Genomic DNA, 16238 nt, shown 5'->3' on the forward strand with positions numbered 1-16238 from the left:
CATCTGAAGTTGTCTTTGGCCTTGGAATCTAAACACAAATTCACTTCACTGCCTCATTTGAGAACCTGTCAATAGGTTAAAGTTTGTTTGACTTTACTAAATCAAACCTGTCCATCTTGCTTATCTACAATTTTATGAAATTTCTCTATCATTTCTTTTAAAACAAGAAGGCCAATGTCTATGGAGAAGGCAACGGCACCCCACTCCAGTACTCTTGCCTGGAAAATCCCATGGACAGGGGAGCCTGGTGGGCTGCAGTCCACGGGGTCGCTGGGAGTGGAACAAGACTGAGCGACTTCACTTTCACTTTTCACGTTCATGCACTGGAGAAGGAAATGGCAACCCACTCCAGTGTTCTTGCCTAGAGAATCTTAGGGATGGGGGAGCCTGGTGGGCTGCCACCTATGGGGTGAGACACGACTGAAGCAACTTAGCAACAGCAGGGATACAAATCAATATGATTAATACCTATTTCTCATTCATTACTCTATTATTTTGCATCCAATGAACAGTTTTACTTTCCAAATAGTCAAACCTACTTCAAATGCTCTACATAACAGATTGTGAATTTGCTTTAAAAACAAAAGTTTCCAATAGGCAAGATTTCAAAGTTCAAGTAAAAATAACTGAACCAAAAGCAGCTGGATTTTTCCAACAAAAAGACTGAGAGAAAATCTGATATATGAAAATTTGAATTATAGCATTTCAAAATCCAAATGGACTAAAAAGCCAGCCTTGTTAGTGGCAACACTGACTGAAAAATGCCCATCCTGGCCAGGGACCACAGTAACTATTTGCATGAGTTACAAGAAACATGGAACAAGGAACCACCAACTAGAAGAATTCCGGAAAGGTCAAAAGGAGACAAGAGTCCATATGTCCTACCAACATCTCAGAATCCTCCATGCTGGAATCCTTCTTGCCTGAGTGATGCCGGCGTCACCAGGAAGGATTTCGAGTGACGATGGTTGGCCACAGACAACCCTGAAATTAATCCTATCACCATAAAATCCCAGACTGTGGCAGAGCAACCCTCCTGGATTCCCTTACACTGCTCTTCTCTACCCAGGGCCCCCTTCCCAAGGAAGTCTCTTGCTTCCTCATCACGTGTGTGTCCTCTGACAATTCATTTCTGCATGTTAGACAAGAGCCCACTCTCAGGCCCTAGAAGAGGGTCCCCCTACCTGTAACAGTTTTTCTTATACAAATTATTTGTAGGAAGGCAATAGCTATTAACAGCAAACTTTGCCAGGGACTTTGTTTTTAAACTCCAAAATTAAAAGGCAGTGTTCAAAGGACGCCAAAGGATGTGCAACACGAAGTACAAAGCAAAAAATCTAAAACAATAGCTCTGTACTTCAACTCCCTGTATGGAGAGAGCGAATAACTTTCCTTTACTTTTCTCCTTCTTCCTTTAATCCATTTATTAATTTTTAAAATTAACTTTTTGAAAACGGCTGCTCAGTGGCCGCAATTGGCACGGAGTTACAAAAGGTCACCAATATAGTCCCACTAGGCGATGGCACCCCACTCCAGTACTCTTGCCTGGAAAATCCCATGGACAGAGGAGCCTGGTAGGCTGCGGTCCATGGGGTCGCGAAGAGTCGGACACGACTGAGCGACCTCCCTTTCACTTTTCACTTTCATGCACCGGAGAAGGAAATGGCAACCCACTCCAGTGTTCTTGCCTGGAGAATCCCAGGGACGGGGGAGCCCGGTGGGCTCCCGTCTACGGGGTCACACAGAGTCGGACACGACTGAAGCGACTTGGCAGCAGCAGGACTTATTTCACCAAGAGCGTCTCTGAACGGCCGCATCCCTCCAACTTATTCCGATAAAGGGAACGAACTCTCAGAACGTCAAGGGACTGTTTAAGAGAACCTTCACTCTCGGTTGAACTTTTCTCCATGAACATTTGAGCACCGGCTCCTTTCCTCAACGCCTGAGGAGGCTGAAGACTGGTGGTCTGGGCAGGGTGCTCAGGCCAGACTCCGGCTCTGGAAGTGACCTTAGGACCCCTCACTCCACAGCCCCGAGTGGACCAGAAATTATAATAAAATGTGTAAAACAGCGACCTGAGGTAACTTTGCAAATTAATCTGCAGCATAACCTCGGACGCTTTGAAACTCGCTGACTAGAGGAAGTCAGCGACCAAACACCCTACTCTAGCCGGGTTAACGACCACACCCTTAACGCCGGCGGCCTGACCCGGAAGTGCTCTGCGGCGGCCTCGGCAGTGGGGGCGGGGCGCGGCCAAACCGGCGTACACGCGCGCGCTCCCCGCGGAACTCCCGCGGGCTGCTCGGCGCTTTCCCGGAGGCGCGCCCGAGCCGCAGCGGCCGCCGCCAACATGGCCGAGACGAGTGAAGAGGTGGCGGTGCTGGTGCAGCGGGTGGTGAAGGACATCACCAATGCCTTCAGGAGAAACCCGCACATGTGAGTCGCGCGCCGACTGTGCCCCCGCCTCCGCCGCTTGCGGGGGTCGTCGGGGACGGGCGGGGGCGGGGTCAAGCCTGGAGCTGACCTCCGATGGCGGGTCCTGGCCCGCGCCCTCCTCACTAGAGCGGATGGAACCTGGTCGGTGCTGGACCGCTGTCGGCCGCCGCGGGGCCAGCTTTCCGCTACCGGAACGCGCTCGCGGGCTGATCCTTAGAAGTGACCTCGGAAAATCAAATCGTAGTGACTTTGTTTGGTTCTCCTCCCTCTCACCCCTTTCCCAGGAGTTCACGAAACTCGAAAGACTTCACCCGTGTGTCCTCGTCCTACATCCGTTTCAGGCACTCGGTGTGGTCTGTTTTGTGCTTTGTTAACACAGCTCTTGAGGTTCATCCTGGACCTTGGTAAGAAGGGATTACCGATCATCTTCTTCTCTGTGGGGCAAAAACCCCTCAGTTTGCTAGCTCAAGGTAGTTTGAGGCTGCTTTTGACTTTGGCCTCACCTGTCCTAAGATTATAGAGGGATTTCAATGAAGCATTTTGTTTCGAAGGTGAACAGGGCATTCTCAAGAGTGTGGCTTCAGTAGGCGCAGGTGGTGTAAAGTAAATGAAAGAAACCTTGACACTTTTTAGCATTAGATTCATAGTTGCAGGGAGCATATTCTTTTTTTTTTTTTTTTTTAATTCAAAAGCTGCTACCCTCTTTAAGTAGGACACCACAGAAACTGGCACATGTATCTTTTCCGTTCTTCCTTTCCATTTTACTTAGAGTTCTCCGGGAAGATCCCAGAAGAGACTCTATTCGCTCTGATACTTCTGCTTTTATGTAACCAGTAAAAAGGAAAGTATTAAAGGAGAGATATATCTACACGTTATACAAAAGAATAAGGAAAAACCAAGAGTGTAGCTCTTTTCTTGTCCTTCCTGTCCTCTCCTCAAAAGAAATAAACAGGGAGTTCAGTTTTATTAATACATGATTTTCACTTTATCTAATTGCTTGTGGAGTGTTTTATATATATATATATATATATATATATAGTTCTTTAAACTGGAACACATGAATTATTCTTTTTAAGCATTCTGACTCCTTTTTTCTGCTTGAAAGAGATGCCAAACCTTCATCTAAATGAAATGTTCTTTTCCTTCAAGGTGATGCTCTCAGATGTCTTGCTCCCTTGGGGCACACAATTGGAGACGTGCAGCTGTGCCTCATTAAAAACAGGACACTGCTGGCCTCAAAACACACCTGCCACCTCTGACAGCATCCACTTCCGTTCCCCTTGTGACTGGTGCCTTTTTCAGAATGAGAGTGTTTGGAATGATTTCCTGGCAGTAACCATAGTGGGTACTGGGCCTTCTAAAGAATGCTTTGATGCCTTGTTGTATATCAGTCTTTCAGTTCCTTTTTGAGAATGAGAGCTTTATTGCAAATAAGAGACATCCTCAAGAAAAAAAGTTGGACAAATGAAGGGCCTGTTTTCTTATCATTTGGGGTTATTTTTCTTAAAGAATTTATTTCTTAAATAAATTAAGGAGGAGGTTAGAAGTCTGATGTACAGTATTCATCTTAGTTTGAAAAACCTGAGATTGAGTGTTCATTGGCCTGGCAGGTTGACACAGTGCAGTTTGGAACACATCCCAATTCTTCTGGATCATATTTATTGAAGTTTGTTCTAGTCGCTAAGTTGTGTTCGACTCTTTGCGACCCCATGGACTGTAGCCTTGTTGTTCTAGTAGCTAAGTTGTGTCCGACTCTTTGCGACCCCATGGACTGTAGCCTTGTTGTTGTTCTAGTAGCTAATTTGTGTCCGACTCTGCAACCCCATGGACTGTAGCCTGCCAGGCTCCTCTGTTCATGGGATTTCCCAGGCAAGAATACTGGAGTGGGTTGCCATTTCCTTCTCCTGGGAATCTTCACAACCCTGGAATTGAACCCAAGTCTCTTGTATTGGGAGGCAGGCATTCTTTAGCATTGAGCCACCTGGGAAGTGCTTTTATTAAAACTCATAAATGATTTTAATTGCCCCCTCCCCGTTGCATTTTTATGATGAGATCTCATCGATGTGCTGTCAGTGCATAACTTGAAATTGTTACTAAGCATTTGGGTCATAGAATATTTTAAAGCTTGAAATAAGTTGGGCATTAGAAATAATATGAAGTACTTATGTAGAACTGAAAAATGTAAATAGCTTAACTTGTTATTTAATATTCAGCTATATTTTAGTGCATATTCCCCATAGTAACAATGTCTTCAGTAGTATTACAGTGTAACTTTAAAAATGTGTTTGGACATTTGGACTTTTCAGAATTGTTTGTACTTCTTCCCCTCATCTAACTAACCCTTTTACTTCCAAAACGTAAAGGGTCTATTTCTAGTTACAAGGAAAAGCACTAGTTAACATCAAAATTAGTACCTAATCATATTGTTCAGTATTATAAAAGAAAGTTTTTCATTTTTTTTGTTTTCCTTTTTCCTACAAATACAAGATACTGTAGTAAACATACTGACTTTGTCTCTGAAAATTTCTAACCAGTAGGAGTTGAAGATGCAGTGGGTGAAATGTGGATTTTATTACTGGTGGGTATGGATAGGTTCGGAGAAGGCAATGGCACCCCACTCCAGTACTCTTGCCTGGAAAATCCCATGGATGGAGGAGCCTCGTAGGCTGCAGTCCATGGGGTCACTGAGGGTCGGACACGATTGAGTGACTTCACTTTCACTTTTCACTTTCATGCATTGGAGAAGGACATGGCAACCCACTCCAGTGTTCTTGCCTGGAGAATCCCAGGGATGGGGGAGCCTGCTGGGCTGCTGTCTATGGAGTTGCACAGAGTCAGACATGACTGAAGTGACTTAGCAGCAGCAGCGTGGATAGGTTACCCCTTCTCAGCCTGAAAACATAGGAAAATTACTTTACACAGTGTCTTGCCCTTAGTTGCCACTACAGACTTAACTACTATAAATATTAGACTTAACCTGAATCCCTGTGTTTCTTAGAAAATATATTGGCCAACTGAATGATGAATGTGAAACACTTTATAAACTGAAAAATACCATGCAGATGTTTGTATGGTTGACTCCTAGAGAATACTTTGGAAAAACAACAGGCAGCTTGACCCAGAGAACAGGTATTAGCTTATTGTGCAGACGTTGGCTACCTGATGCAAAGAACCGACTCATTGGAAAAGACCCTGATGCTGGGAAAGATTGAAGGTGGGAGAAGGGAACGACAGAGGATGAGATGGTTGGATGGCATCACCGACGCGACGGATATGAATTTAAGTAGGCTCCGGGAGTTGGTGATGGACAGGGAAGCCTGATGTGCTGAAGTCCACTGGGTTGCAAAGAGTTGGACGTGATTGAGCGACTGAACTGACAGACACTGTGCTAATGTGAAGGACAGCTTTTTACAGTGCAGTTAGAGGCATGTCAAAGTTCTCTTGTCCAGAAAGTTACTAATTTTTATTACTGTAATATTGATTGAACTCTTATTGTTTATGAGCTACCATCTTTTCTGCCGATGCATGAGACAGGGTGCTCAGGACTGGTGCACTGGGATGACCCTGAGGGATGGGATGGGGAGGCAGGTGGAGGGGGGTTCAGGATGGGGAACACATGTAAACCCATGGCTGATTCATATCAATGTATGGCAAAAACCACTACAATATTGTAAAGTAATTAGCCTCCAACTAAAATAAATAAATTTTAAAAAAAGAAATAGGAAGTATAAAATACAGTTCTTATACTTAAGGCATTTACAGAAATATCTCTAATGGTGGAAATGTTCTTAATCTGTCCTGTCCAATTTGTAGCCACTAGCCGTATACAGCTGTTGAGTGCTTGAAATGTGGCTAGTGTGAAAGAAGAACTAAAATTTACATTTTATTTCATTTTGATTGATTCATACATAATGGGCACATATGCCTGGTGACTACTGTATTGCACAGCGCAGGTCTAGATGGAGACCTAAGACTTACCTTGTTCCTCATGTTCAGACAGCTTCTCTTATCTCTACTTTTCAGAAACATGACTTAAGCTGGAATAGGTCCAATTATTTATAAAAGTAGTATTTACCAGCTTCCTATTGGGGAGGGAAGGATAGTCCCCAAATAGTAAAACTGAACCATATAATGTAGGGTGACTAAGATTTTGAATTAAGCCACAAGCACGGTGACCTTGGTTAATCACCTAACCTTAGTGGATATGTTTCCTCATCTGACAAAATGAGAGATGGAGGAATGAAGGAATGAAGTCCCTTCCAATTTCAGAATGATTCTGGAATTCTAAAGTGTCTGAAAAAAAGTGGGACCAGGCATAGGCGAAGTCTGAAGTCAAACACACTGTTATTTGGAATCTTACTGACCTACCTGCCTTTATAAAGCACATGTTATATTTTTAGGAAGCAGCATAGCACTGTATCTTAGGGTCAAATAACTTGACAAAGACTTATTAGCTTTCTTTGCTTTAGCTTCCTATTATCTGCTAACCAATGAACTTTTCTGGTTGACTTCAGGCTCTTAGCTGAATTAATGATAATATGCTTCATCTTTGCCTGATACTTTGTAGCTTACCACATCCTTTATGTTGTATTACTTGCTTTCCTAAGTAGCAGGGAAAGGGTTGTCATTCCTGTGTTTCAGATGAGGATACTGATGGCAAGTGCCCAGTCAGGTCCACATTGATCAGTGGTAGAATGGAGACTAACTAGAATCCTGGACCTTAGAAGATTGAGTGCTTTTGTCTGTGCATCCTGCTACCTCTCTTTTAATGTTTTTATCCCTGTCCCTCAACCCCTAACCTAGTGCTTTGTATTCCCTGATATGACCATTTTCATTCTCTTTACATGCGAATAGTTTTTGGGTTTCTAGGTTATAAAATTTGAAAGCTGAATGAAACCTAGCAGCCCATTTTCCTTATTTAGAAATATAATGTAATACTTCCATTTTACAAGTGAAAAAAAATGGAGGTCTGCTGGGGCCAAATGATAGGAGATAGAGATAACGATATAGAGAGAGATGTATTTATATCATATTGACAGAACTAGGATTCGGACCTGCATTAGAAGGAAGTCAGAGGTACTGTTCTTTTGGAGAGTCAAGAAGCGGTAGTCTTTGAAAACCGTTTATTTGAATGTAACACTGAAGTGCACTGATAATCAGCATTTCAGTGACAGTTATTGGCCATCTGCTATATCCAAGGCATTCTTGTTTTGTAAAATTATTTCTTGGAAGAATAGTAGACAAACTAAAGAAGTGTGTTTTTTATTTGTGCAAATGGTTCTGTCCTTTCATTTAGGTACCAGATTATTAGTTGGGCATTTTATGTTTGGTGTCGTGAACAAGGCAGTTTTTTACATTGTGCATTTAAGTAAAAATATTCCCCCAAAATGGACTGTACCCAGGAGCTAGAGTTCTTTTATTCTTGTTACTCTAACATTCATATTGACTTTTGCAGCTTTTTAAGTGTTTTAAGTGTTTGTTAGATCTCAGAAAACAGACTTTCCTGAAATAATTACACTGAGTTTATTATTTTCTTTACTATTATTCTATTTATTTTTTAAAAAGGATTTTACATAGTAACACCTGAACCCCAGAAAATGTCAGGAATTCATACATGTATTTAGTCAGTTATAGATCATGTGGCTAGTTGTCCCAATAGTGAGTTAGATTAGATTTCATATCAGCAAATACAAAAATATATTTAGAAATACTGGACGTTGGCCTTAGATGCCTTCAGCATTATTGGCCCATTCTTCCTAAGAACCTTATGTATATTATTGGAATGGCAAAGTGTGTTAACGTTTTATTACAGATATTGACACAACTCCCCAGCAAAACCATCAGCTTTGTGTAGTCTGGGACCACCTTATTTTATTCATTTTTTGCGTTTTCAGAACCTAATGCAGTATCTAATTCATTGTAGTATTCAGAAGATGTTTAGGTAATATTGGCATGATGTACCCAAACACCCTGAATTAGCTGAGTCAGTTGTCAGGACAAAAAGCCTTAGGTCCCAAAGTCTTCTTGGGAGTTAGATCAGCTTGAAAGAATAGTAACTTGCAACCCCTAGCACACCCTCTTTTATTGATACATCCCTGTGTCACTAAAGAAGTGATCAGTAGAAAGTAGGTTACTTCTGAGCTATGCAGTTAAGAGTTTCCAGGACGGATTTTATTTTAGTTCCACAGCCTCCCACCAGCTTGTGATGGTGACCTAACCAAAAAAAAAGGAGTCTTTTCTTATAATCTGTAATCGAACAAGTTTCCTCTTTGCATCTATCACCCAACACACTTCTGGCAGAGGAAGCCAAGAGCATGATAGATAATGTCACACACAAGCTCTGAAAACCAGTTCTTTATTCCGTTTCTGCTTAAACACTCTAAAAGTATTTATGTCAACTGCTCTTGTTAAAAGGCATCTTGTTAGTTATTCATTAATTAAGGGAAGAACATACTGTTTGAGAAAGGATGTTTATAGATGAGAACTGTAAATTCTATGTAGTTGAAAGGCATGTGTACAAGTTTTACAAAAACATTTTGGTGTTTGTTGGTTCATTTACTGTGTAAGTCAACTGCCCTATGTATTGTTTTTTTTTCCCCCACTTATCAAATTTTTAAAAATTTATTTATTTTTTAGCTGAAGGATAATTGCTTTATTGTTGTTTTCTGCCAAACATCAACATGAATCAGCCAGAGGTATACATATATCCCCTCCCTCTTATTTGTTAAATCTCTGCTTATAATGTAAATTTTCAGTGTAAGTTGAGGTGAATCAAGGGATTTAGAGGCCACCATAGATGAAAATGATCAAATCTTGAAATATTTGTGGTTTAACAACATTTATTAGCATATTTTTTATTTTAGAAATGTGTAAAGGATTATGAAGAAGATAAAAAATGGCTCACAGTCTCACTGATAATATAATTTTATTAGTAATTTGGTCTACATATATTTGTTAGCAGGCAAGCACACATACATTTTGACATTTTTAAAAAAACAAGCCTAATATGTACAAATAATTAGAAAATTTAAACTATATAAAAATAAAACCCTCTCCCCCAAAGATTCTTGGTATCCTTCCAAGAAAAATTTTAATGCAACTCTGTATCTTTTTAAAAGATTATACAAAGGAAATTTTTAATGCAACTCAGTATCTTTTTAAAAGGGCTTTGTGCCTTACACTGAGTTTGGCATTTTGCTTTTTTTGTTTCATATATCTTTGCACCCTTTCCATACCAGCATATGCAGATTTACCTCATTTTTTTTTTTTTTTTTACAGCTGTATCCCATGGATGGCCCATGTTTATTTTACCAGTCTTATATTGTTTGATACACATTTAGAGTATTAACAAGTTTTATTGCAATGTTGGTATGAATATCCAATGAATTCCTATATCTTGGCATAGGATAATTTCTGACCAGTAGAATTGCTTGTCAAAGTGTATATGTACTTAAAAAATTGACAGATGTTTTCAAATCTCTATTCAAAGATTAGACCAGCTTTCATTCCTGTCACCACAAGTCCAAACAGTATTTTTTCCATGTTCTTGTCAGTATTAGGAAACTTTTGAATTCTACCAATCCAGTGGGTGTGCTGAATATTTGTAAGAAAAGGAAATATGTGCAGTTTTTTAATGCTCTGTAGGATTTGAAAATTTTTTTAAAGCTAGTATTCTTACCTTTAATTCTTTTTATGTTTTACATATTAAGAGATGAAATTGGCCTGATCCCATGTCCTGAAGCTAGGTATAACCGGAGTCCCATAGTCCTGGTTGAAAACAAACTTGGTGTGGAGAGCTGGTGTGTCAAGTTCCTTTTACCGTATGTCCACAACAAGCTCCTTTTGTACAGAACAAGAAAGCAGTGGCTGAACAAAGATGGTAAGTATGGAGACTGTCCTTTTTTTTTATTTTTCAGAAGCAGCATGAAATATAGTAGGAAGAACCCTCTGTGATGTTGACGTTCCTGGATTCTAGTTGTGGCTTTTTCATTCATTGACTGGGCAGGCTCTTAACTTCTCTGTCAAATGAGTTTGGACTCATCACTCATTTTCTAATTTTGCATCCATTGTGATTCTCTGGAAGGTGCTTCAACCATGGTGCCAGGTTCTCTACTTCTGATTTTTTTTTTTTTTTAATGTACTAGAGTCATTTGTAAGGTATTTGAGGAAAATATCTTATGGCTAAAAAAGGTTTGAAAATTTGTGAAGTGGACTCTAGTCCCTACAAGCTCTGTTTCTTTGGTTTCTAATCCTTAAGTAAGTTATAGGCAATAGAACTCATTTAGTAAGAGTTCATGTGAGGTAACAAAGGTTTGATGGTGCTGGTAATACTGTGATGCGGCTCAGTGGTTTATGGTGGTGCTGTGGTACTGTGATCCCAGTTGAGCTCTGGCCCTCTGTGTCCTGTTCTGTGCTGAAATGAGCAAAAGAAAGCCATCCCAGGCTTCCTTTCTTCTGCTTCTCTGCAGAGAAACTTCTTTGCTGCATCAGACAATCGCTGTTCATCCCACCTGGTGTCTCTTCCTTGTTTTCCCCCTGTGTCTGATAAGTCGCTTCAGTCGTGTCTAACTCTGAGACCCTATGAACTGTAGCCCACCAGGCTCCTCTGTCCATGGGATTCTCCAGGCAAGAATACTGGAATGGGGTGCCATTTCCTTCTCCAGAGGCTGCTGAGCCTCCGTGTACACAAATTCTGTTTATATTTTAGGTAAAAGACCTGAGTTCTCACTTTTTTGGAGAATACTCATCCAAGATCATATTCTTAATGATTTCTGTAAAGCTTCTTTCCCTTCCCACATACACCAGTACCTTAAATGTCTTGGTATGCCTGCTGGCTAATTTTGAATAAGAACTGTAAAGTTCAGTAGCCATTATTACGGGCCTACTCATACCAGGAGCTGCTCTAAGTACTGTGGAGGATAAAAAGATGCATAATACATGTTTCCTTTACTCAGAAAGCTTCCAGTTGAGTGAAAAATATCTCTTTGTAGAGAATAGTATTTCCAAAAGTGACGTATTGATTTTTTGTGTTCCTCTTGGTGTTGTCCTTAATGTATTATCATTGCAGGTTAATAGCACTTTTTCCTGTTTAGACCAGTAGAAAAAAGAATCTGATTTGAAGATTTAATGTGAAATATTTTCTACTTCCTGTGTTTTAATTAGTCCACTGATATTTATTTATTAATCATAAGGCTATGTCTAAGTTTATTAAGTTTATGGCAAAAATTTAAAGGCATAGGTTAGGCATAAATTTAAAGGTAAGACATTGATCTGTTGTTAATCCCCTTTCATTCTCCATTACCCTATTGTAGTTTTCAGTGACATTAAATTACAAAGTAGCACCATGTGAATCCATGAAGTTATTGTTTTGCCTAACAGAGCTATATTGTGTATATTCTGGCACACAGAAATGTATGATTGAGCCAATACATACCTAATTCTGTGTGGGGAAGACAAATGATGATCTTGTGTAGAAGAAACAGTATGAATTTTTAGTGTCAAACGCTATTGTTTCAGATCATTAGCTTTTGCTCGTCGACGTGTGTTAGCCGAACCTGCCTTCTTCCTGTAGTCTTCCAAGTTCTTGTCTCTGTTTCCTTGTTTCTTGTCTTTCTGGGCAAGGCACTGTAGGCTTTGCTAAATCATCTCATCATGTAATTTTATCTTGATGTGACCCAGGACAACCCAGGTAGAAGATCAAATGGTTAAGCTCACTCACATGAATAGCTGACGTCTAAGCTTTGAATTCTGATGCAACTGGGTGTATACAGGAGCAACTTGATTTTATCCTAACCTGTATCCTCATGAAAGTAGTTTTTAATTTCACTTTTTGGGAGGAGGGACAGCATGGTTCAGTGAGGTGTCATACACTACTTAGGTTGTATATTGTATTGGTAAAAATATGGAAGTGAGTTTCCAGTTGACCAGAAAAGATACCTGAAAATGCAACCTGACTAACGTAGAAATACTCTGCTAAACTTGGGAACTGAAGAGCACAGTAGTGAAATTTACCAAGGAAAAAAGTTAGAAATATTAGCAAAAAGCAGTTGTTTCATGAAAATGCTATACTTTTAAAACTGTTTTTGTAGAAATACATGTTTAAGAGCCACGTGAAGAAAGCTGACAATTTAAAACCAGTTTCAGAAATGTCAGTGTCTGTGTGATTGATCATGCCAAAATCCTAGACATTCCCCTAAGAATGTAATTTTTAACTGCAGGTGACCTTTATTCTGGAAACATAAGTTTTTCCTTTTATCCAAACTGAATTCATGTTCTCATTAATGTGCTGAATTCCTCAGATGTTTGGAAATCATCTGTATTAGTCAGGATTCTCCATAGCAACAACCAATAGAAAAGTTTTTACATATATGTAAAGTTTTATATATACAAAAAACAAGATTTGTTATGACAAATTGGCTCACATGATTATGGAGGCTGAGAAGTCCCACACTCAGCTTTCTGCAAACTAGAGACCCAGAAAAGCTGGTGATTTAATTCCTTGAGTCGGAAGGACTGAGAAGCAGGGAATCCAATGGTTTAAATCTCAGTCTGAAAGCTGGAGAAGATAAGATGAGGTGTCCTATCTCAAGCAGACAGAGAAAAAGCAAAACAGGGACGAATTCTTCTGTTTTCCTCCTTGTGTTCTATTCAGAAACCCCAACAGATTGATGTTCACCCACAGTGGGAGGGCTGTCTACTGAGTCTGCAGATTCAAATGTTTATCTCATCTAGAAACACCCTCACACTGATGTATTCAGAAATCATGTTTAATCTGTGCACCCCAGTCACATTTAACCATAGTTTAACCAAAACTAACCATCACAGCCTCCCTGATTAGTAACTTAGAAACTAATATTTTTTAAAAGTCTGCTGCAGTAATAGCCATGTTTGGTTTGAGAGAGGTGAGATACTGTAATTCGAACACATGTATACCCATGGCAGATTCATGTTGATGTATGGCAAAACCAATATAATATTGTAAAGTAATTAGCCTCCAATTTAAATAAATTTATATTAAAAAATAATAATTTATGAAAAATCCATGACAGAAACAGAAAGCAAGGGAGCAGTCCATAGCATTGGAGTTCTGACTTGGTAGTCCCATACTCTATCCCCAAGTCACCCCTTCTGTCATCTTTTGCTCTTTCCTCTTTCTCACAATACCCACTGTCAGTTCATCACTGAGCTCTCTCTTAACCCGTCACTCCTTTTTTTTTCAATTTATTTTTAATTGAAGGATAATTGCTTTACAATATAGTGTTGGTGTCTGCTATATATCAACATAAATCAGCCATAGGTATACGTATGTCCCCCCTCTCTTGAACCTGCCTCCCACCCCATCCCATCTATAGGTTGTCACAGAGCATGGGTTTCATCTGTTCACTTATTTCTCATCTGGACAAATATTATCACCTCATAGCTAGTCTACCCCATTTTCAGTCTCTCTTTAATTTGTGTTCATCATACCACTAATGAATCGTTTTAAACAACACTTCTTAGAAACACAGTTTGAAAGATTCTTTACTGAAATATCTATCTTCTTATTTCTTGATGTCTACAAGGTTAAGGTTGTCATTCTCTGTGGCCTAGTATTCAAGGGCCTTCACACACTGTCTGTAGGCTACATCCGCAGCTTTTTCCTCTACTTTATAGTCAGCATCAGAGGTTGTAGACTCTCAACCCCACAGGCTGAAGCCAGCCCACATGTTTATTTAGTTTCAGCTTATATAATGTTGTTAAATGTTTAAAAATTAATTGGATTAACTTTCTAAATTGGGATGAACTTTTAAAATTAGGATGGAAATCTGGATTTCTCTCTTCACTTGAAATGCCAGAAGTGTTGGGTATGTCCATTTTTGCATAGCTGCGGTTAGCTGGGAATCATTTGTTGTTGTTCGGTCACCCAGTCATGTCCGACTCTCTGCAAGCCCGTGTGGACTGCAGCACCCCAGGCCTCCCTGTCCCTCACCATCTCCCAAAGTTTGCCCAAGTTCATGTCCATTGCATTGGTGATGCCATCCAGCCATCTCCTCTCACACCCTCTTCTCCTTCAGCCCTCAATCTTTCACAGCATCAGGAACTTTTCCAATGAGTCAGCTGTTTCAACCAGATGACCAAAATACTGCAGTTTCAGCTTCAGCATCAGTTCTTCCAGCGAGTATTCAGGGTTTATTTTCCTGAAGTTTGATCTTCTTGCTGTCCAGGGGACTCTCGGGAGTCTTCTCCAGCACCACAGTTCAAAGGCATTGACTCTTCAGCACTCTGCTTTCTTTACGGTCCAGCTCTCACAACTGTATGTGACCGCTGGAAAGACCATAGCCTTGACTGTACGGACCTTTGTTGGCATCATAGCTTCTGCTTTTCTTGACTAGACAAGCCTATTCCAGTTGACCACAACATCCCATGTCCTTCAGACACTGAGGCAGTATCATTACTATTTACTAGGTTTGCTTTGCCTCTTTTTTGCCATTTATTTGAACCCTAAAACGTTTGAGTTTGCAGCTATTTGATATACATTCCAGCCATACCAAACACTGTTCCATTCTTGGACTTTGCTGTGTACCACTGCCTTAACTCCATGCCTTTTCAGAGGCAAGGTTCAGGTCTAATGTTGTGTTGTGTTTGCTAACATGTTTCACACACATATGAAGCATCTTGACTACTCCAGGAAGCAATAATTACTCCTCTGCACTCCTGTGGGAATCATTATTCATAAGGAATTCATGGTAGAACGTATCACACTTTATTGTAGTTGGTTATTTAAACAGTGTTTTTCTCAGCTAGGTTGCGAGTTTGTTAGAAGGGCTGTGGCTTGTCTTTATTTATTTAGCACTATTAATATAGCTGGAATCAAAATTGCTGGGAGAAATATCAATAACCTCAGATATGCAGATGATACCATCCTATGGCAGAAAGTGAGGAAGAACTAAAGAGCCTCTTGATGAAAGTGAAAGAGGAGAGTGAAAAAGTTGGCTTAAAGCTCAACATTCAGAAAACTAAGATCATGGCATCCAGTCCCATCACTTGATGGCAAATAGATGGGGAAACAGTGGAAACAATGGCTGACTTTATTTTTCTGGGCTCCAAAATCACTGCAGATGGTGATTGCAGCCATGAAATTAAAAGACGCTTGCTCCTTGGAAGGAAAGTTATGACCAACCTAGACAGCATCTTGAAAAACAGATACGTTACTTTGCCAACAAAAGTCCATCTAGTCAAGGCTATGGTTTTTCCAGTAGTCATGTGTGGATGTGAGAGTTGGACTATAAAGAAAGCTGAGCACAGAAGAATTGGTGCTTTTGAACTGTGGTATTGGAGAAGACTCTTGAGAGTCCCTTGGACTGCAAGGAGATCCAACCAGTCCATCCTAAAGGAAATCAATCCTGAATATTCATTGGAAGGACTGATGCTGAACCTGAAACTCCAATATTTTGGCCACCTGATGCAGAGAGCTGACTCATTTGAAAAGACCCTGATGCTAGGAAAGATTGAGGGCAGGAGGAGAAGGGGACGACAGAGGATGAGATGGTTGGATGGCATCACTGACTCGATGGACATGGGTTTGGGTGGACTCTGGGAGCTGGTGACAAACAGGGAGGCCTGGCGTACTGCAGTTCATGGGGTCGCAAAGAGTCAAACACGACTGAGCAACTGAACTGAACGTGTTCAGTAGACATTTGTCAAATAAATAACAAGAATTTGGTAAGCAAGAGGTTTTAGCTTAGTCTGGCTATTGATTCAGTGATGTATTCTATAATAATAAAAGGGTCTTTCTGGTATTTACCACATAACCTTACCTCAAG

The 16238-nt window shown here is 40.3% G+C and overlaps 1 protein-coding gene across 1 annotated transcript in view; it reads left to right on the plus strand.

Annotated features, from left to right (window-relative positions):
- The first annotated feature begins 2222 nt into the window (after positions 1-2222).
- Positions 2223-16238, plus strand: part of PTAR1 (protein prenyltransferase alpha subunit repeat containing 1) — a 43780-nt gene continuing 29764 nt past the window's right edge. The window contains exons 1-2 of the mRNA XM_069574108.1: positions 2223-2436; positions 10146-10315. Coding sequence (XP_069430209.1) covers positions 2351-2436; positions 10146-10315 — 256 coding nt within the window. The 5' untranslated portion in view covers positions 2223-2350. The remainder of the gene's footprint in view (positions 2437-10145; positions 10316-16238) is intronic.

Source organism: Ovis canadensis, chromosome 2 (genome assembly GCF_042477335.2).
Source record: "Ovis canadensis isolate MfBH-ARS-UI-01 breed Bighorn chromosome 2, ARS-UI_OviCan_v2, whole genome shotgun sequence".
NCBI classification, from domain to species: Eukaryota; Metazoa; Chordata; class Mammalia; order Artiodactyla; family Bovidae; genus Ovis; species Ovis canadensis.